Raw genomic sequence first — 23,583 nt, 5'->3', positions numbered from 1 at the left:
GAGATATTTTCCGAGCGCGGGCCAAAACGGATTGGGAGCCAATCGCACCCGAGTCGACGTGATTTCGGAGAAATTACAAAATCGACGAGTTCAATATTTACAAGGTTTTAATATTTTCTTAACTGCCCGAACGCCATCTTTCGACAGTCAGCGAGTCTACAATTTGGAATTAAAACGCAAATTTAAATTTCCGAATTAAATATACGCCGTTGATTTTATATTTATTTACATTGCGTGGCGATTTTTGTTTTTTTTTATCAGGAACCATTTTTTTTTATACCCGTGAAGGGATCAAATATTCGAAGAAAGAAAAATCGTTCAACTTAATTAATTTTCACTTTGTCTTCGAAATGAAAATAAAAAGGAATTTATAGGCTGGAATGTTCGTCAATTTCATTTTTCTTTTCGTTTCGGTGTGACGACGATTTTTCCAATGACACGATCACCTTCTCGCGATGACTACTTTCCTCCGCCGAAATAACCAATTTACTCGCGAGAGAGATAGAGTGGGGTGAGTTATGGTTAGGCGGCACACGCGCCTGTTTCTTGAAAAGATTTAACGGCGAAGGAAAGAAATTGGGTTGGTTATTTCAAGTTCGGTCGGGAACGAAAGAGTTCATCTGAAAACGGACATGGAGGCGGTGTGTTCCAGGGCTTTCCGGCGGAGGGAGGCGATGCTGGTGCCGCGCCAAACCTCGCTCGTCTCGCCCCCGTTGCCGGAGATGATGCCCTGGCCCCCGTTGGGCGTCGGGTGGCCCATCATGTTGCCGGCGCCCATGGCGGCGGCGATGCTGCAAGCGCCGGCCAGTTGCGGTGGCGAGGAGGAACCGGAACTGGGCGGGGTGGCGGCGGTGGCCACGGCCATGCAGGCGGCGCCCATGCCGGTGACCGGGGAGGACACCCCGGACGGGCCCCCGAGGGAGTTGAGGCCACCGTAGGGCGACTGGTACATAGCGGCTGGGTTGCAGCCCGTCGTGGTGATGGATGGGATGGAGTTGGCCAGGGAACACGACACTTGGTTCATGCCGCCCATACCGCCCATGCCGCCCATGCCTCCGATGGCGGCAGCGGCAGCCACGGCCTGGTTGTTCAGCGACTGTCCCAGGTTGCCCTGACGCGAGAGCGAGTGTCCGAGCTGCAGTCCGCCGGTGTGATGGTTGGCCATTTGCGGGGCCATGGCGGCGGCCACTCCGGCCATCGACCAGCGGGCGTCGGCCGAGGGCCCGAAGGAACAAAGGCCGTCACTCATGGCGCCGAACGGTGGCAGACTGTGAGATGGAAGCAGAGCTCCTGGACTCCGGAACACGTTCGTCGTCTTCTTGCGCTTCTTCCATTTGGCGCGACGGTTTTGGAACCAAACCTGCGGACACCCAAAAAAGGACAAGATTTTAGTTTCGCATTCTTGTAACAATATTCATTTGTATAAAAAAGAATATCTATATGGCTAGCTGATTATGGATACAAAAACTGGTACGATTTTCTAGGTTTTAATTAACTGTTCTCTTAATTGGTTTCTGTTTAATCCTCCCTAATTATACCATAAGTAACATAATAACAATAAGTATGTCACTTCCTATTGCTTTAAAGATAATTTTCTAACCGAACCTTTTTTCGGCACTGATACTCTCTTCAAGCTGTGACTCGGACTGGCGACTTACAGTTTCGGATGACTACTTTATGATAAAAATTTAAGCCTAATATCGGAGAGCACGTTCTAGAGTCGCGAGGGGCTTTGGCTTTGTTTCGAAGCCCGCGTGCGAATCACGCGTGATAAAAAAACATGAGCTCGTGGCGCCGAGAAAAACTATTTTAATTTTTATAATTTTAGCCTAATATTCCGCCTATCTATCGGAAACCAGATATTTCGGCTTAGCGGAAGTCTCGCTTATTTTAGACACTAGAGGGCTCTGTGCTGACAAAACATCTTGATTGCGCAATAACTATGAAAATCAGTTTAGTTGTAAATCTCGTTAATTGTCATACTTATTGTTATTATGTCACTTATGATTATACTTGACTTATTGTTTACTTAATGGCTTTGTAATCAAATTGTAGCGCACAAAGTTCACAATGATTATGGTTCTAATGTTCCCCCCCCCCCACGCACGACCTTTTGCTTATGTGTAAATTAGGGTGATGTATGTACATAGGTATCTAACATTAATGTATTAATCCATGTTACAATAAATTATTATTATTATTCACTCTTATTTATGACTTGAACAATTTATTATTTATTTATTTCTATGGTCGGCAGAACGGCTGTGTTGAGACCATCACGGTCTAGTTTTCACCACCGGTGTGTTCGGTCATCTGCCAGTTTTAGAGAACCAATAAGCTGACTTGTTTATACCTTGCATTTACTGTGGGCATGGACGAATTACTGAAAGACACTTCTGGGGCTGCCTTCTACCACGCTATCTCCAAAGTTTGACTTCTGTATCGAGGCAGATTTATCTCACTGGGGGGAAGACACGTGTTCGGGGGGTAAAAACGGACTTTCCAGGGGCAAGAGTCATCACTCTCGAAACACTGTTGCCCTCTATTGTCGAATTTCGGAACTATTATAAATAAAATACGGTCTGCTCTCTCGATAAATATTCAAACATTTTATTTTACGTTTTTAATAAAGGTATAAAGTGTTTTTTAATTACTTTCCGCTTGTTAAATCGCCAATAGACCTTTAAAAAATCGCATGCTGGCTTGTTTTAAATACGCGTGGAGATTCGGTGGTCACGTGACGTTTTATTTGCCCCTGAAGTCGAAGCCAGCGCACCCTTGTGAGAGAATCGCGAATTAACCCATCTCTAGTTGCTACGGAACGTAAGCGGGAAATGAAAAGCGCCCGGGATGTGTCCTTCAGTAATTCGTCCATGCTGTGGGCGACACTAAATATCGTCTCAACTTACAAGGAGACATAGCGAAGTGTAACCCACCGATGTTGTTCAAACTCGGGGGATTGGTAGACAGCACCGTAACCAGGATTTGATTTCAGGGTGGGCACGCAATGGAAACAAATAAAAATTGTACATACAACCATACGGTCCAGGCAAGGGCGTGTTTAAAGAAGGAGGGGTTTGGGGGTTTAAACACCCCCCGAAATGCTGATGACCGGGGGGGGTGCCTAATAAAAAACAGTGAAACTTCCGGCAGCACCCCCCCCCCTTGAAACTTTCCCTCAAAACCCCCCCTGAAATAAAATCCTGGATACGCCCTTGGGTCCAGGGTGGGCACGCCCCCCCTGGTTACGGCCCTGTTGGTAGACCTTCATGTATCATTAAAAATAATAATGCAACCGTTTGCCATGGCAACGGAAAATGTTTTTGACAACACAAAATATTAAATTTTCCCCTTGAAAATAACATGGGATTTTGACCTCAAATTGATCAAAAGTTGATCAATTTTGATGTTTTTTTTTGTCAATTTTTATAATCCTAGGAATCGGTCAATGGGAAAATTTCCATTTGTTGTTGTCAAAAACATTATTCGTTGCCATGGCAAAACGGTTGCCCATTGAATAAATTCCCTTTATTATTTTTCAAGTTACACGAAGGTCTACCAATCCCCCGAGTTTGAACAAAATCGGTGGGTTACACCTCGGGTCTTCTCCTTGTTAGTAACATTCATTTAGGAATATTTTTATACATAATTAATTTAGATTAAATAGCTGATTATTATTATTATTATTATAAATTCACCGAGTCACCGAATATATCTCGGACATTACCTACGAAAATTTTTTAGACGAGAACCAAACTCCTCCGAGACGTTTTAAAATTGATCTTCCGTTTGGCAAGTTTCAACCAGAGATAATAAATACGCTTACGTATTTATTATCTCTGGTTGAAACTCAATTAAAATATACGAGTCAGGAAGTCGAGTTATTTCTCATTTGCGCGATTAGTGACGGCTCGTAAATATCAGCAGGTGCGTGAAAATATGGAATACGAGGTGACGGCTGATAGGTTCGCAAACCGGTAAATAGGAAAACCCAACTGGAAAAGAACTTTGGCTCGTAGGAGGGTAAAGGGATTCGGAGAAGACAGGAGGTCCAAGAGGAGGATGAGACGGATGAAAAGAGAGAGAGAAGAATCAAATCTCGGGAGGTTCCAATTCCCGGCGCCGTATAAATATCGGAGCCCCCTCCAGCGCCACCTATCGCCCGTATATAGCCGGTGCCTGGTGTGGCTGGCGTTGTTGCAGCTCTTATAAATTATCCAAGGGCTCCCGCCTCGTTGACAGCTACTATCCGCGCCAGTTGCCCATATAGTCCAAAAGGAGTGGGGGGGGGGCATAAACTTTCTTTTATACGTCGGCTGCATCGAGGCTCGGGCCTTGGCAGTTTCGCAGTCAGAAAGCTTTTTGCGGCTGACTCCAGCCCTCCGATAAAACCGCCAGGGAATCGTTAGACGAAGGAGCAATCTGTGCTCGCGCCACCATCTTTCGGCGGCGCTAGCAGTCACCTCCCCCTCGTCCGTTCTTTCCGTAAGCGCCCCGTAGATGGCTCTGCCACCCTAGAACAACGATCGTGCATTTGATATTAATGTGGTTTTGCTGTCTCCATTAAAAAGTCATCCGCCCCTGGGAGATGGTAACCCCTCCCTCCTCTCCTCTCTCGGTCTCGGTGCCGAGGCGTCGGGGAAGGTACGGTTTGCGTCTCCGGAAACGCGTCCCCGCTAAGCCTCGTTTTTTCTATATCTTCTTTATTCCCATCCTAACCTTCTGGAAAGGAAAATCTTAAGCCTCGTGCTGAAAACGACTGCTTAACCGGAAAGCGTCCGCTAGTATCGCCGGGGTCGTTTTCTTTTTAAGTATATAGCGCCCTCTTTCGATTTTTGCAGGTTGATTTGAGCGCCGGGATATCATCCTATACCCTGTTTGCGTTCAACCTTCATAAAGTAACGGTAGTAACTTCGATATATACGAATTTACCGTTGATTTTTTTTATCAGAAATCAAAGACAGTTCTTTAGCCCCACCTTTAGGAGGAGCGAAAAAGAATTTAACGCGTTGGAAATTTCCCGGTAAAGTGACAAGTTAAATATTCCCGTAGCGACGAGGCTAACTCCAAAAATAGCAAAAGGGTTTTTTCTATATATATATATATAAACTTCAGATCTCAAACTTGCTTTGGGATTTGGATAAATACATTTCAATTCAGTTCCTTCTCTGAAGTATTTAACGCGATAGAGACTTGTTAAATATTCAGATTTTTATCGATATTGTGGGCCAAATATAATTCATTTCGGCTACTAATAGTTTAGTTGTTAAAGGGAATATAACCTCGGATATTTGGTGTGGAACACCAACGTTTGCGGCTCTGGCCGCTCTCGCCTTTGGTTTTAGAAATGTTTGGCGCCACTGTACAAGGTCATTTGAAAAATTGAAGGGTTCTTCCGTAAAGAATGCTTTGCTGGTTATATTCCTTTTAAAGGCCGACTACATAAATCTTCGGTTTACTCTGTCTTTCACTGGAAGTAGGCTGACTGCATGGCACACGTGTATTACAGTAAGCCTACTTCCAGTGAAAGTCAGAGTAAACCGAAGATTTAGTCGGCCTTTAAAGGGAGTTTACGTATCAGTGGGCACAACAATTGGTTGAGTTTCATTTTTCTAATTGTGCACTGCGAAAATCCTAGCTACACCACTGATTTTTGCCACAAAGTTCAATAGAAGCTAAACCCTCCGGCCCACTTTGAGACTTCAAAATAGTGTAACATTCTTCTCTCATAAGATATATCATAAGTAGCATACTAAAAATAAGTATGTCAATTAGTAGAAATTATCACCGAACTAATTTTCAGAGCTATGACGAAATTTAGGTTTGGTCGAAGTATGCCCAAGGACGATAACACGTTAATAACAAGGAGAGTACCCGAGGTGTTTATTGCCGATTCTGTTCAAAGTCGGCGAAAAGGAGACGTCGCACTACCCATTCGATTTGCCCTGGCAACCGAAAATGGTTTTGACCACTTAAAACAAAAATAAGATTTTTCCTAATTTAACCCAAAAAGTGTTACAAATTTACCCAAAAATGTTCCAATTTACCCAAACTTGATGTGGTCCAAATTACCCATTTCGTGATTTTAAAATTTAAAAAAAAACCTTTCGTGAAACCGAGAAAATCCCACGCTTTTTTAAATTGAGTTTTATTGTTTTAAGTGGTCAAATACATGTTCTGTTGCCATGGCAAATCGAATGGGTAGTGCAACATCTCCTTTTGGGAAATTTCTTATCTCATATAGGTCTACATTACGGCCGACTTCGAACAAATCAGCAATAAACACCTCGGGTCCTCTCCATGTAAGTTCGAGGGCGAGTCCAAGTTGGAGCTTCGGCCAGGAAATTAGCAATTAAAACATAGAAAGTGTCATACTTATTGTAATTATGTTACTTATGTCTAGCTACATTTGGGAGGTTTGAACCCTAAAAATCAACCCTTAAATACACACTTGGTAATTGGCGCTAGCTACGTTAGAAACGAGTAGCAGACGATGTTTCGATGTAGGAATATACTCCTTTTAAATTAATTCTTAGTTAACGTTACGGGGCCAAGCTACGGCGGAGGGATACGCTGCGTAAAACGGTGGGAAAAGTAGCGCAACGCCAAAAGCGATTGAAAGGGAATCTATATCGCGGAAGGACTTGACCTTTGCTTTTGTTTTTTGGGGGATCGTTTAGAGGCGCCAGTCTCGTGATGGCACTTTTCCATCATCCCCTCTAGACTATTCCTTTAAGTGACCGTTGCTGACCATCGTGGGAATGACCTTCCATTAGCGTTAATATCTCAAAGGCTGTGGCTCAGTTCCCCGCGATTGGCACAAACATTTTTCTTTTAAGAAGCGAGTTACTTATTTATATCGAAACGATTACAGCGGCGGCCGAGGACAAATTTATCTACTACACCTCGAAGGAATGCCCATACACGGTACGTTTACTTTATTTACTGGTCCAGTTACGCAGTAATGCTTCAACGATCTACTTTCCTAAGTATTCCTACGCCTCAAGCCCCGCTAACCCTCTACAGATAATGAATCAAACCAAAAGAATAGTAGAAAATTCGACAACCCCAGTAGAAACTACAGAGAATTGGACAACCCTAGTTGAAACTACAGAAAATTGGACCACCCTAGTAAAAACTACAGAAAATTGGACAAAACAAGTAGAAACTACAGAAAATTGACAAAACCTACTATAAACTACAGAAAATATAACAACCCTAGTAGAAACTACAGAAAATTGAACAAACCTAGTAGAAACTACAGAAAATTTAACCACCCTAGTAGAAACTATAGAAAATTGAACCACCTTAGTAGAAACTACAGAAAATTTAACAACCCTAGTAGAAACTACAACAAACCCTAGTAGAAACTACAGAAAATTGAACCACCCTAGTAGAAACTACATAAAATATAACAACCTTAGTAGAAACTACAGAAAATTGGACAACCCAGTAGAAACTACAGAGAATTGGACCACCATAGTAGAAACTACATAAAATATAACAACCCTAGTAGAAACTACAGAAAATTGAACCACCCTAGTAGAAACTACATAAAATATAACAACCCTAGTAGAAACTACAGAAAATATAACAACCTTAGTAGAAACAAAAGAAAATTGGACAACCCCAGTAGAAACTACAGAAAATTGAACCACCCTAGTAGAAACTACATAAAATATAACAACCCTAGTAGAAACTACAGAAAATATAACAACCCTAGTAGAAACTACAGAAAATTGGACAACCCCAGTAGAAACTACAGAGAATTGGACAACCCTAGTTGAAACTACATAATATTGGACCACCCTAGTAGAAACTACAGAAAATTGGACAACCCCAGTAGAAACTACAGAGAATTGGACAACCCTAGTTGAAACTACATAATATTGGACCACCCTAGTAGAAACTACAGAAAATTGGACCACCCTAGTAGAAACTACAGAAAATTGGACCACCATAGTAGAAACTACATAAAATATAACAACCCTAGTAGAAACTACAGAAAATTGAACCACCCTAGTAGAAACTACATAAAATATAACAACCCTAGTAGAAACTACAGAAAATATAACAACCTTAGTAGAAACTACAGAAAATTGGACAACCCCAGTAGAAACTACAGAGAATTGGACAACCCTAGTTGAAACTACATAATATTGGACCACCCTAGTAGAAACTACAGAAAATTGGACAACCCCAGTAGAAACTACAGAGAATTGGACAACCCTAGTTGAAACTACATAATATTGGACCACCCTAGTAGAAACTACAGAAAATTGGACAACCCCAGTAGAAACTACAGAGAATTGGACAACCCTAGTTGAAACTACATAATATTGGACCACCCTAGTAGAAACTACAGAAAATTGGACCACCCTAGTAGAAACTACAGAAAATTGGACCACCATAGTAGAAACTACATAAAATATAACAACCCTAGTAGAAACTACAGAAAATTGAACCACCCTAGTAGAAACTACATAAAATATAACAACCCTAGTAGAAACTACAGAAAATATAACAACCTTAGTAGAAACTACAGAAAATTGGACAACCCCAGTAGAAACTACAGAGAATTGGACAACCCTAGTTGAAACTACATAATATTGGACCACCCTAGTAGAAACTACAGAAAATTGGACAACCCCAGTAGAAACTACAGAGAATTGGACAACCCTAGTTGAAACTACATAATATTGGACCACCCTAGTAGAAACTACAGAAAATTGGACCACCCTAGTAGAAACTACAGAAAATTGGACCACCATAGTAGAAACTACATAAAATATAACAACCCTAGTAGAAACTACAGAAAATTGAACCACCCTAGTAGAAACTACATAAAATATAACAACCCTAGTAGAAACTACAGAAAATATAACAACCTTAGTAGAAACAACAGAAAATTGGACAACCCCAGTAGAAACTACAGAGAATTGGACAACCCTAGTTGAAACTACATAATATTGGACCACCCTAGTAGAAACTACAGAAAATTGGACAACCCTAGTTGAAACTACAGAAAATTGGACCACCCTAGTAGAAAGTGGGCTGAATGAGAACTCGGAACAACTCCTTCCGCGTTGAGTTTGCAAGTTCTCTCTCCACTGGTTTAAGGGGTTTCCCCCCGAATACTTCAGTTTCACCTTCCATAAAAACTTGATGAGGCTAACGGTAATAGTGAGTGTTAGCTCGTGTGGCATGAAGTGCTTGCCACCACCCTCCTACGCATTGTAACCCGGCCACCTGAATTAATGGCTTTAAAAGTCGCTTGATGACTTGGGCCTAAGGTGGTGCCAAGGGTATTAGTCTAGTTGATTATTATTATTATTATTATTATTTACTACAAAAAATTGATCAAACCTAGTAGAAACTATAGAAAATTTATCAAGCCTAGTAGAAACTATAGAAAATTTATCAAACCTAGCAGAAACTAACGAAAACTGATCAAACCTAGTAGAAACTAGCGAAAACTGATCAATCCTATTAGAAACTAACGAAAACTGATCAAACCTAGTAGAAACTAACGAAAACTGATCAAACCTAGTAGAAACTAACGAAAACTAATCAAACCTAGTAGAAACTAGCGAAAACTGATCAATCCTATTAGAAACTAACGAAAACTGATCAAACCTAGTAGAAACTAACGAAAACTGATCAAACCTAGTAGAAACTAACGAAAACTGATCAAACCTATTAGAAACTAACGAAAACTGATCAATCCTATTAGAAACTAACGAAAACTGATCAAACCTAGTAGAAACTAACGAAAACTGATCAAACCTAGTATAAACTAACGAAAACTGATCAAACCTAGTAGAAACTAGCGAAAACTGATCAAACCTATTAGAAACTAACGAAAACTGATCAAGCCTAGTAGAAAGTAAAGAAAACTGATCCAACCTAGTAGAAACTAACGAAAACTGATCAAACCTAGTAGAAACTAGCGAAAACTGATCAAACCTAGTAGAAACTAACGAAAACTGATCAAACCTAGTAGAAACTAACGAAAACTGATCAAACCTAGTAGAAACTAACGAAAACTGATCAAACCTATTAGAAACTAACGAAAACAGATCAAACCTAGTAGAACTATAGATAATTATTTAAACCAAAACCAAATACCAAATTGTTCAAACCTAGTAGAACTACAATAAATAATCTAACCAGCAGAACTCAAAAATTACTCCTACGAATATGCAGTAGTAACAAAATAACACTAACGTCGTAACTTTCGTAAGTATGACAATTAGCTAAAATTACCACCGTGCTGCTTTTCGGAGCTATTGCGCAATCAATACAGAGCCCCCTAGTGTCTAAATATGATAAATATAATACTACCAAGGACGATAATATTCTACTCTGTTCGGTTGGGAGTCCAAGCCGGAACTATCTGAGAAGGTCGTTGTCAAAAATAGGTTCGGTCAGAAAATTAGAAATAAAGAATTAGAAGTGTCATACTTATTGTAATTATGTTACTTATGATTTTAAATTTCGTTTCTATCAAACAAACAGAATAAAAAGTAGAAATTTAAAATGATGCTCTTACGTCATAAGGAAAAGGTAAGAGCTACGTTTAAACAAGAACACCACCTTACTTTATAGAAAGGCCTTTTATTGAAAAATAATCCTAAAGCTTGTTTTCCACTAGCGCGCGTCATAAGCCACGTTCACACTAGGCACTTTGGAACCGTTTTAAAATGTAAAATTTTGCTTTCTAATATATTTATCGTATGGCTATTAATACAGTTAATATCAAAAATGTTCAATATTATCTTTCGAAACCGTTTAAAAACAGTTCCAAAGTGTCTAGTGTGAACACGGCTAATATGTTATTTTCTTTGCGCGCGTAAAAACATTAGAACGTTTCCAAGCTGAGAAACGCGTCGTTGCGCTCGCCAGTGGAAAACAAGTTTAACGCGTTAGTATATTTTCACGCGCAAACACGTGTGACATTTTTCGAGAATATGTTTTTAAGGGGTCAAATGTTCTAAACATGCCGTCCACTTTGAAACCACCCTCAGCAAAATTCGAAATCCTTTTGAAAACCGACGTGAATTTGAGATTTTAAGAAACTCCGTTGATTTTTTAAATCAAGAATTCTGGTAAAAAATCAATGATCTTTAGAAAAAAAAATCAAAATATCTATTAAAATAACAAGAAATCCGTTAAAAATCAAGAAATCTAATAAAAATAAAAATCCAACAATAAATCATGAAATTTAGTTAGAAAAATCATGAACTCCCCTGTGACATCAGGTTTTTATAAATTAAAAATTTGATAAAAAATCCAGGTAATCTAGAAAAAATATCGTGAAATCCAGGAAAATTAAGAAATCTAGAGAAAAATCGAGAAATAGACCAGAAATCAAGAAATACAAGGGGAAATAAAGAATTGCGACAACTAATACAAGAAGAAATAAAGAATTGCGCAAGAAATCCAAAAATAAATAAAGAATTGCGCAAGAAATCCAAAAATAAATAAAATAAACAATTGCGCAAGAATTCCAAAAATAAATAAAGAATTGCGCAAGAAATACAAGAATAAATAAAGAATTGCGCAAGAAATCCAAAAATAAATAAAGAATTGCGCAAGAAATCCAAAAATAAATAAAGAATTGCGCAAGAAATCCAAAAATAAATAAAATTAAAGGGAATATAACCTGCAAAGCAATCTTTACGGAAGACCCCTTCAATTTTTCAAATGTCCCTGTACAGTGGCGCCAAACATTTTTAAAGCCAAAGGCAAGAGCGGCCAGAGCTGCAAGCGTTGGTGTTCCACACCAAATACCTGAGGTTATATTCCCTTTAAGAATTGCGCAAGAAATACAAGAAGAAATAAAGAATTGCGCAAGAAATCCAAAAATAAATAAAGAATTGCGCAAGAATTCAAAAAATAAATAAAGAATTGCGCAAGAATTCCAAAAATAAATAAAGAATTGCGCAAGAATTCCAAAAATAAATAAAGAATTGCGCAAGAAATCCAAAAATAAATAAAGAATTGCGCAAGAATTCCAAAAATAAATAAAAAATTGCGACAATAAATCAAGTAATCCAAGAAGAAATAAAGAATTGCGGCAAGAAATCAAGAAAACCAGCAGTAAATAAATAATTGGGACAAGAAATCGAAGAAGAAATAAACTATTGCGACAAGAAATCGAGAAATCCAAGAAGAAATAAAGAATTGCGACAAGAAATCCCAGAATAAATAATGAATCATGATAATAAATTAAAAAATCCAAGTATAAATAAAGAATTGCGACAGAAAATCAAGTATTCCAATTAGAAATCATGAAAAAAAAACAAGATATCAAGCATTCCAAAGGGGAAATCATGAAAAAAAACTATAACTCCGGAAGGATTTAAAAATGCACGTCATCAAAAGGAATCTACTCGATTTCGAAATCGGTATTTTAGGTTTTCGTCCGACCCCCCGGATGTTTTACCCACTAAATTCGTCAAGAAAGAGGATTTCATTTCAAATCGAAATATGGTCGAAATGACCAGTCTAGACCACATCCTATTCCACCAGCGCCTGTCCCAAATTAACACTCTCTCGGTAGTTGGGATCGCGCGCAATTCGGGGAATTTGGTCAAATATCAGTTATAGATAAATAAGAGCTTAAACTGTATCTATAATCTAGTTCTAAGAACTCCTTTTTTCGCGTGTTTTTTTAGGATTCCCCCAAACAGTTCCTGAAAAAGGGAACAACGGTAGATCAATAGTGTACGGACCTTCAGTGAAAGGACCTTGAAGATGCATTAGTTGAGAACAATGCGCCCCCCCCCCCTCCAAATCTACTCTAGAACAACTACCCTATCCTTTAAACCATCCCCCTAAAAATAAATAAAAAATATACCAAAACAAAAAGAAATATCAAATAAATATAAAATAAATATTATAAGCAAAAGCGTCAATTTAAAGTAAACCCAACAATACAGTTTATTTTAAAATGACTTCCTTGGGTATTAGCGGAAAGCTCTATATAGATTTTGGCGGGTGCTGTTTTTAATCTAAAGGCGTTAGGCCGTACGTCCCCGGTTGGCTTAAAAACGTTTGATTTACGACCGAGATTAGGATCTTATCGTCGGAAGGCCGGGCCCCGGCGCAGCTACTAGAGCGGAACATTGGAAACACGCGTCCTAATCCCGTGTATCGTGTTTTTGTCCTTTCATCTCGACGCCGACCGGGGACCCCAAAAGCCCCGCGTCACGTGGGGGGGGGGGCGACACTTCCCCAACGCTAATATTTAAGCTATAAATTATATAGGCCTATTTGCCTCAACCCCCAAATGAGACGATTTTCCCTACCCGCGAAATGCTACCAGAAGTTATAATAATAAAAATTAATCAAGATGACTTTATTAAAAGTTATCGTGGCTTATTAGACTCTCAAAAACTTGTACTTGCTTCCAAAGTAAATAAGATATATCTTACGAGAAAAAAACTTAAAAATGAAACGCGTATTTTATCAGGCTCCAGCAAGTTTTTACTAGGAACTACTTTGTCGTCAAAAGAGCGGATGTATACACCGCTACACGGTTCAATATTTACCGCCTGTGTTCCTACAACTGTATTAACGATGTAAAATATATAAATAATTTATATATAAAGCATAATAACTAAGTTGTCATGCACTCTCAATTTTTTTATTGGAATGTTATTTTGAAACAATCAGCGTATGGAGATACTCTAAACGTGATAATTATTATACATTTTTGATTGCGTTTAGTCCGCCGTTTCTGATAGACTATGTAATAATTAGAAGAATTGTTCCAATCTAATTTCTAGTTGAATTTTAAAAACAAAGAAAAGAGTAAAATGTTGTGACCTCTTAAAGAGTTAATTGAGAGGTTAATAAGCCATCTTTATAACGGAGATGTAGTGCTTTCTAGACGTTACGTCAAGCTAAAGACGCGGTACTATCCAAACATTCCAAGCTCACGTTGCTTAACTTCTCTGTATCTTCTCAATTTTGGACTTGTGAAATTCGATTATATAATGAGTAATATCAGAAGTATGGAATAGATTTGCACGTGAGATAAATTAACCGCCAAAATTTCGATTATTCATAAAAATTTCGGTTAAAGTGTTGGTTGCACGAAAATTCGATAGTAATAAAATCGAACGAATGAGGGCTTGTTTTGAAGCCCTGGAAGTTTTTATTCCAAAACTGTCATTGGTGACACCAATTTCCAAGTACTAATTTTGGGTCCGAAACTGGCCTTTTTCGCTCCCCAAAATCCAGATATTTTGCGCGAATTTTTCTCCTCCGTAGCCCGAGATTTTTAATCATAATTGAGAGATCTTAAAATTCATTTTGCGCGTGAAAATACGCCGCCATGTTAGGGTATAAAAGCGGGTAAATAAGCCTGCTATACCTCACAATGTAAAGGCACTGTCACGCGCAAAAACGTAATTTTGAAATCGGTCAATATTAGGCTTATAAGCTTTGTCGGTTTCAAATGAAAATGACACGCAGCGCCTCTCGTGGCGAGCTCGCGCGTAACTTGGTTATAAGTTTTTTCCCCGCCCCATTGAAATTAATGTAAAGTTGGCGAGAATTAAACGTTAATTAACCTACCAAATGATATAACAAATATTCAACTGACAATTTTTCCCGTTTATGTGAACTTAAATGTAATATAAAATCGTCTTGAAAAATCGTTTATCGCTTTATAACATTCAAAAAAAAAATTTTTTAACGCGTCATGTAGATAATCGAACAGCTGCTCGTCTAGGTAAAGTTTGCGTTGTTAACGCGCGTATTAGAAAGCAAAATGAGATTTTTGAAAGTAGGTTGTAATTCGGAACGATATTAATACTTTTCGCGAATTTTGTCATCAGTGAATTATAAATATGACTTGAAATAAGTTTCAAGGTTTATTTAAAAGCTAGTTTCAGAACTTTCCATCCATTGGACTCGTTCACAATGTATCTTTAAAGTAGGTGAAACTTGTAACGCGGTGAATCTTGCCAGTCTTAAGCCTCGGTTTAATCTACCGCGTATTTTGAAACGGGTTAAATGATGGCGAACGCTTATTGTAATCCGAAACAAATAATGAAATACGTTGGATTTTTGTTGTTAAATGGACTTAATAAATATTTTAGTAAGTAATTTAATTTTAATTGTCATATAATTTCTACAAAATATTACTCTAGGTTGTACAAGATAGAAGTATTTAAAATTCTACCTAGGTGTATATCTGGGCATACGCGTGAACATTGAGCCCGCCTATTTCAAAAATCAAACGATCAGATATATCTTAAAGGTTTTTTTTAGGTTTCTAAAAACGATTTGATAATTTACTTTAAATCATCGCTACATTTACATTAGCGTCAACGGGAATTGTAGTTTATTTTTAACCAAATTACGAGCGAGCTCGTACTCTAAAGGTGGATGCACCATGGGCCAAATAATGATAAATCCAGGACATGACTCTGGTACCTTCACGCGTACTAAATCGGCCGTCCACTAAAAGACACAGGCGGCCATTTTAGTAGGGGGGAAAAGGAGGAAAAATAATAAAAAATTGGGGGCAAAATCAAGCAAGTTTCCGGTTTCCCGAACGCCATCTAGTGATGACTGAGTCGGAATTCGGAAATAAGTGGCGGTTGTAATTCGAAAATCCTGCCATATTTCGCCCCTCATTTTTTGATAAATATTAACGATTCTAGGAAAGTATATGTTTAATATTATATAATTATATATATTATACTAATTATGAACTTAGTACGTATAAAAATAAGTACTTACTTTAATAATCACACTATATATGATAACTGTGAATAAATATTCCAGGATATTTACTACGACGACCACGTGTATTATTTTTGAAAACTGTCCCTAAAACATTTGCCCCCAAAATGACGTGGGTCCGCGATCGCGCGTTTTTCCCAATAGGGGGCAATAGTGATCGGGTGTTAGCGCTGTTGGACGGGTTTTTCGCATAGAGTCATGTCCTGGATTTATCATTATTTGGCCCATGGATGCACACATAGCCTTCGCGCGCGAAATTTCGCTGGCAAATCGCGTCGCGTCGCGTGACTTAAATAGAATGGAAGTCATGGCGCATGGGCGCGTGCGCGAAAATTCGCAGGCGAAATCGCTTGCGAACCGTATGTGTGTTTGGGCCTTTAAGTTTGTTTTCCACTAGCGCGCGTCATAATGTTATTTTCTTAACGCGCGTAAAAACGTTTGAACGTTTCAAAGCTGAGAAACGCGTCGTTGCGCGCCCCAGTGGAAAACAAGCTTAAAGGCCCAAACACACATACGGTTCGCAAGCGATTTCGCTTGCGAATTATCACGCACGCGCCCATGCACCATGACTTCCATTCTATTTAAGTCACGCGACGCGACGCGATTTGTCAGCGAAATTTCGCGCGCGAAGGCTATGTGTGCATCCGCCTTAAAGCTTGTTTTCCACTGGCGCGCGCAACGACGCGTTTCTCAGCTTTGAAACGTTCAAACGTTTTTACGCGCGTTAAGAAAATAACATTATGACGCGCTAGTGGAAAACAAGCTTTATAGAAATTATGCGCGCGCTTGGTGACGCGTGCGACACGACGTTTTTAAGAAGTATAAATAAAGGCTAGTTCCCACTCTTGGCGAATTTTCGAGACGAATAAAATTTTCGCGCAATGAAAAAAGACGCGTTTTTTCGGTCGCTAGGGAAGCGGCTCTCACTTTAGCGCGAAAATTTAAAAACGCTGAAAACAACTCGTGCGGGTTTTTAGTAATGTTTTAGGCCTAACATAAAACATCAGTTCAAAATGAAGCAAATAGATGTTGATAATTTCAATAAATAAACGATTCTGTTCGTGAGATAATTACCTTTACTTCAGTATCTTGGTCAAGTTGGCTGAGCCGCTTTTCTAAAGACCTAGGCTTAATAAGTGACGGACGGGAGCGGAAGAGATCGAGGGAACGCGTTTTCTGATTGGCTGAAGCTTTTTATCGCCAATTTGTGGACGTCAAAAAATAGAACATTCGCTAGATACCGCGGAGACGCGACTTTAGCGGCGAATTTGAAAAAATCTCAAATTTTATTCGCGAGCGTCAATTTTCAGCGCAAAAAATGGTTTTTTCGCTAAGTAGGAACTAGGCTTTACAAGGCTTGCTTGGGTTTCATATAATTTTTCTACTACGTAGCCTTGTGGATGCCTATTTCAATTATTACTGCGTTGGATTTTTTCCTGGGTGTTAAATCCACCTGTTTTTAATCCCAAATGTAAAGAAATGTACTACAGCCAATTAGCTTAACCGATTTTGATGAAATTTTCTGTACTTGCTGTTAAATGTTTGTTCTTGCTAATGAATTATTCATTATCCATAGCTATCGTGCAACCAACATTTTAACTGTTTATTTATGGAAATTATGGATATTATTCGCGGTTATAAAACGATTTAATATGCAAAAATAAGGTCGTAATTTTCAGATATATCAGTATAATTAGTTAGTTACTCTTGTAAAAGCTTAGAGGTCGGGAACGGTTAATCATTATCCATGTTTAAATTGATTTTTTTCGGGGAAAAAATGTAAACAAAGAAATTCACCGATTAATATTTCGGGAAATGATTAAAACATATGTATTGTTCGTAAAATTAGAGCTTTTTATCGAAAAAAACGTCGTTTTTCCGATTAACTTTACAAATTTATCAAAAAATTAATCGGATAATACAGAAATATAAATTACTTGATCAAACCATTTTACGAATAATTTTGAGAGCTTTATCTATTGAATAAAAGTTAACCATCACCGACCTCTATAAAAGCTAGTCAAAATATAAAGAAATAAAAAATTCTGAAATAAGTAATCGATAACTGTGAGCCATTTGAAATTCACTAAAATTAGATCTACTCAACTGATCTGATAACATCTTAAAGTAAACGCGGATAATCTGATATCTGATTTATCACAATTATTTTCTCGGTTCAGATAACGGAACTGTTATAATAAAATTTTAATGTTAATATTAACTCTAAACTAAAGTGTAATTTTTTTTATCAAATTAGGATTAAATATCCTTGATTCAGCTTGAAGACATTGCATTCCAAATTATACTTTTTTGGACTATTTTTGTTTTCATATGCAAATTAAATTATAATGTTACTACTCTAAAATAAAGTGTAAACATTTTAATTAAATTGAAATTAAATATCCCTGATTCATTAAAAATGTGTACTATTTTTGGACTATTTTTGTTGTATTAAGGCAAATTATATCATAATGTTATACTTTACTCTAAAATAAAGTGTAAAATGTTTAATCAAACTAAAATTTAATATCCCGGATTCAGCTTAAAGATATTTCATTCCCAATTGTACCATTTTTGTTGTATTAAGGCAAATTATATCATAATGTTACTTTACTCTAAAATAAAGTGTAAAAAATTTAATCAAATTTGAATTAAATATATCTGATTCAGCTTAAAGATATTTTATTCCAAATAGTACTTTATTTTTTACTATTTATGTTTTATTATTGAAAAATTAAATTATTAAGATACTACTCTAAAATAAATAGTTTGAAAAGTGTAATCAAACTTTATTATCTAATATTAGCTAGAAGCAACAAACACAAGGAGAACGCAAGTAGCCTTTAAACACGTTAACGCGGTGTTGTGTACAAATTTCATTGGACGAATCTTTACGCTGAACGTTTTACCGGGGGGGGGGAGACAATTTCCGAATTTTCCCCTTCCGACGTCAGCAGTGAAACCAATGAAAAATGTACGCGAGAAAATGCACGGCTTTTGACGGGTTGCGTTCTCCTTGTGTGGAGTGCTGTGTTTGGTGCTCCAAGATATTAGAAACGTTTAGCCATTGACTCGCGACTTAAAAGAGAAAAAGTGATGACACTGGTAATATGGAAAGCACGATTCAACCCTGATGAACAGAAGTAATTATCCCTTACTATAAATAAATATATTCTTGATATAGATCAAATAAAATCTTTTTAGCAAATAAAAGAGCGCAATATTTGGAAATTTTATAGTCAGTAAGCCGAATTTGGAGAAATTATCATACGCGAGGTATAGGATTTAGGGGTGCGTGAGATGGTCATTTTGAAAGAAATATTCAGTCGTTTCGTTAACTGAAACGAATTCGGGGGATCAAGGCTGCCTTCATATTTGGGTCACGTACGGAATTAGGATGGGATCTGGCATCCCCGCGAAAGACCAAAGAATGGGCCATTTACATTTGGAGCTTGCCAGGACTTATTCTAATGGGGTCCCATCCCGGCAACCCACATTATTTATATGTCGCGCAATGCCGCGGAAGACGAGTTTTTGTAATATTCGTAAGCGCTCACGTCTCGTCCGTTACCGTTATAGCGCTGAATTCCTATCAATTCCCAAAGTGTCTCTCGAAATTTCAGCCATCCCCTTTCGCATTTTGGTTAATGAACGTTGAAAAGCCGCTTTGATTATAATTACGTCTATTTTAGTTTATTCTTTACGGCGCGAGCTCACTGTCAAGTCCAACTTTCTTTTTAAAAGGGGATAACAAAATATTTCCGTGAAAGCCTATATGGATGAATTCATACGCTCTTTGGTTGGAGGACTATATAAGCGAGGGACAGTTCACTTCCATGATTATTAGGACACTCAACGCGTGATTAAATCATGATTAGATCTGATTTAAATAAAATCTGTAGCTTTGGCAAAGATTAAATATTATTAAATCATGATTAGATTAGATTCAATTTAAATCTGTAGCTTTGACTGTACAAAGATTAAAAATGATTAAATCATGATTAGATGAGATTAAATTTAAATCTTTAAGCTTTGGCTGTACAAATATTAAAAATTATTAAATCATGATTAGATTAGATTCAGTTTAAATCTTTAGCTTTGGCTGTATAAAGATTAAAAATGATTAAATCATGATTAGATCTGATTTAAATAAAATATGTAGCTTTGACAAAGATTAAATATCATTAAATCATGATTAGATCTGATTTAAGTAAAATCTGTAGCTTTGACAAAGATTAAATATCATTAAATCATGATTAGATCTGATTTAAGTAAAATCTGTAGCTTTGACAAAGATTAAATATTATTAAATCTTTATTAGGACACCCTTTAACCAAGCGAGTGCAGTTTCCCTTTAAGGATATAAAGTCGCGAATACTAAAGTATTCTAATACTAAGTATTATTATTATTATTAATGTGTAATTGAAGAATCTATCCTTTTCGAAGAATCGATAATTGGTCAAGCTCACCGTCTTTTCAGACTAGGCCTATAAACATTGGCTAACTACGACCCGGGTCCTTAGGCGACACTGACTTACAAAATCTGGTTCTTAATAAACCAGAGTTTATTTATTCAAATATGTTTCAGTATATACGGAATCTAAGCCTGGTCTGAAAAATGTATAAGTAAATAACGCGATACGATTTCGAAAGAAATGTGAACAAATGAATACCTGAACTCTGGATTCCGTGAGTCCTATCCTCATGGCCAATTCCTCTCTCATAAATATGTCCGGGTAGTGCGTCTTGGAGAAGCTGCGTTCCAGCTCTTGCAGCTGAGCGGGCGTGAATCGGGTGCGGTGTCTCTTCTGCTTGGTCGGCTTCTCGGAGTCGTGCATCCCGGCGCCCGGATGCGGCCCCGTCGCCGCTCCGTGGATGCCTCCGTGATGTCCGCTGCCTCCGCCGTGTTGCTGTTGCTGTTGCTGCACCGATTGCTGCTGTTGTTGTTGCTGTTGCTGTTGTTGCATGCCAACGTGCGTGTGCGTCGAGTCCAGCATTTGCAGGGTGCCGTGAACGTGGCCTCCGATGTGCACCGAATGATCCACGTTCCCGTTCGGTTTGTGGACATTACCCTGCTCGTCCTTACCTACCACGGATACACCGATAAGTCACGTGTTACGTTTCAAATATCTTCAAATTCTCCGAATATCAATAACATTATCCGACTAAAAACTATCTTTAAAGAATTGAAATTAAATAAAATTGGAATATAATTTCAGAGATTCAAAATGATCAAATATCGTTTAATTGGCATTAATTTTAAATATTTCCCCTCGGCTTGAAAGCAAACTTAATAATTAAATTATAATCTTTATAATATCTTTACAGCCATCAAAAAAACGACTTAAATCCGTACGCGTTGCGTTAAAACCGATTTCACACTCGACGAAACTTGTTCCTCAAATGACGGACAACAAAACGCGTCTAGTGTGAAACCAGCTTTACGTCGTAGCGTTTTTGCAGCGAACGCGCACTCTTACACATTCGTCTTAGAATTAGATCTACTCCGGTTGAAACTAAGCTTCGACGATAAGAACCGTTCTGACGCAAAACGTGGTACCTGACGATTCGAGATCCGTTCAAAAGCGAGCGCAAATGAGAGTTTCCCGAAATTTAAGAAAGACGGTGTTCCATGGCGTAACCGATCGAGGTCGTTCTCTCCTACGCGACGAGCCGGCAACCGAAATTACCCGTGAAAATGGCCGTCATTCGTACGAACGAGAATAGAAATAGGGGCCTTTCGACCCCCGCCGGAAAGAGAGAGAGCGAGTTATTTAATCCTCTTTTACATTCTAAACGGACAATTGACGTTGTCGTAAATTGCTCTAAATCCCCGCTGTCGAAGGGGGGATCTGGACCAGCAGAGTCGGGTGGGCGGCCAGGGGGTTCGACTTTGTTTACGTCCACTCCTCGCTAATAACCTTTACCCGGACCACCTCTAGTTTACTATATAGGATAAGGTGGCGGCGGTGTCTCCTTAATAAGCGGGCGAGGGGGCGCGGCAAGATCCTAAATGCAATTTAGGATCGGCGTCCGGAATAGGGCGACGGCTGAAGCGGCTAATCCCGGCTTCACAAATTTAATCAGTAGCAAACCTATCAAATCGGAAGAAGCTAATGAAAGGGAGAAATAACTCAATTAATTGTCTCGGGTGCGCGGTGGACGGGCGCGCCGCCTCTCTCAGTCGCTGTGGGCCCGACGCTCTCCCGCCGAACCTTCGATCTGTGTCTGCGTATTTTGGGCGAAAAAGGCTAACCATCTTTCGCCTCTCCGAAGTCCGACCGGGTCGCGCTCCTATCGTCCGGTCGCGGACCGGACATCGACACGCGCGAGGTGACAGTCACGTTTCGCTAGAAATCTCGGACATTTCGCGTTGGAAAGAAGAAGTAAATTTTCGTAGAGAGATTAATCTTACCCAATGGATTTGCGTGAAGGTTATTCAGCATGATATCCCCCGCGTAAACGGAGGAGTTGGCGTCCGGCAACGGAGACACCCGGGTATCGGGCAGCCACCGGGCCGTCAGAAAGTTGCCTGGTATGATTAAATTAATTTTTAAAGTACCGCTACTCGCCGGCGCAAAAAGAGGGAGAGAAATCCACGGAGCGACGCGTTTCTTCCGGACGATTCAGTCTCGAATTGGGTCGGCGCGCTTTCGATCTTCGAATAGAAAAACCGGCCGCCGAAATTAAAAGAACGAGGATTATTTCGTTTTCGTCCCTTAATACTACACTTTTCGAAGCTAGTCTCTTAGTGGAAGATGGAGAAGTTTGACTGGAAACGTGTTTTCCCTGCCTCTTCGGAGCCAGGATGGTGCTTTATCAATTGAGAAATAACGGGCGGCCGACGGGGGCGAGCGGACGGAAGATCCCCCCCCCGCACTACCCTATCGTCCCCCTCCCTCCCGACCACCCCTTAATGATCGCTTCCCCTCGCGGCCGAGGCTTAGCGCCGCGTCCACCCGCCGAAAGAACTATCTCCGCGGCGCCCCCGCATCGACCCCTTCGAGCGCGGTAAGAAAGAGAGAATCGTCGTCGTCGTCGGCAGCCAATGGGCAGGGCGGAACGGGCAGGGCGGGCCCCTCCTCCGTGGAGGCCCGAGGGACGGAAGGGGCGGAAGTTTGGGCGCGCGGGAGGCGGCGGATGAAATGCCGGAGGGAGACTCCTCTCAGCCATCCGACAGAAAACGGAGAGTGCAGTTTCGGCGCCCGTCGCCCGAGAAAAACCCAGAGACGCCGAGCGCCAACGAAAAAACCAGGAAGGAGAGGAAGGTTGTAGGGTGGTATTTTTTAAGCGGGCAGTGGCGAACTGGGAAGGGGAGGAAGCGGCTTCCGACCCCCGACGCCGCTGAGAGATCTCTTTCCAAAGACCGAAGAGACGCAAAAAATGTTCCCCAGCGACTGATACCGTGAGTAGAAAGCGAGATGATGGTCGCTATCTCTCTCCGTGTCTCTTTGATGTGTTGTGCCGCCACGTGTGCCCTACCTGGCCGGACAGTCCGGCACCACTCCGTTTCCGGCCATCAAAAGCCGCCTTAAAACTCTCATTAGCGAGAAACCAGGTGGTGGTTATCATTTCGGGGAAAGTGCTAATCCCCGCGTTGGTAGACTTCCCGTTTTTAGAGCGAGGTCATTTTATATTCTTAAAAGACGCAAAAAAAATTAGTTTCGTATTTCTTAATTGTTGCAATGTTCTTAATGCGTTATTTAATCTAAATTAATTATGTATAAAAATATTCCTAAATGAATGTTACTAACAAGGAGAAGACCCGAGGTGTAACACACCGATTTTGTTCAAACTCGGGGGTTTGGTAGACCTTCATG

General features: G+C 39.5%; 1 protein-coding gene across 1 annotated transcript; it reads right to left on the bottom strand.

Moving 5' to 3' along the window:
* Positions 1–306: 306 nt before the first annotated feature.
* On the bottom strand, positions 307–22,254 carry LOC149923137 (homeobox protein orthopedia-like). The gene is made up of 3 exons (XM_090163260.1): positions 22,179–22,254; positions 20,437–20,849; positions 307–1,360 (listed from the first exon to the last, which is right to left on the bottom strand). Exons 1-3 carry the CDS (start codon positions 22,207–22,209, stop codon positions 617–619), a joined length of 1,188 nt encoding a protein of 395 aa, XP_090019386.1. The 5' UTR covers positions 22,210–22,254; the 3' UTR covers positions 307–616.
* Between the last annotated feature and the right edge of the window lie 1,329 nt (positions 22,255–23,583).

This window comes from Leiobunum rupestre, chromosome 11 (genome assembly GCF_980474605.1).
Source record: "Leiobunum rupestre chromosome 11, qqLeiRupe1.1.hap1, whole genome shotgun sequence".
Classification (NCBI taxonomy): domain Eukaryota; kingdom Metazoa; phylum Arthropoda; class Arachnida; order Opiliones; family Sclerosomatidae; genus Leiobunum; species Leiobunum rupestre.
Note: the sequence above shows the minus strand (reverse complement) of the source record. Positions and strands in the feature narration are given on the sequence as shown.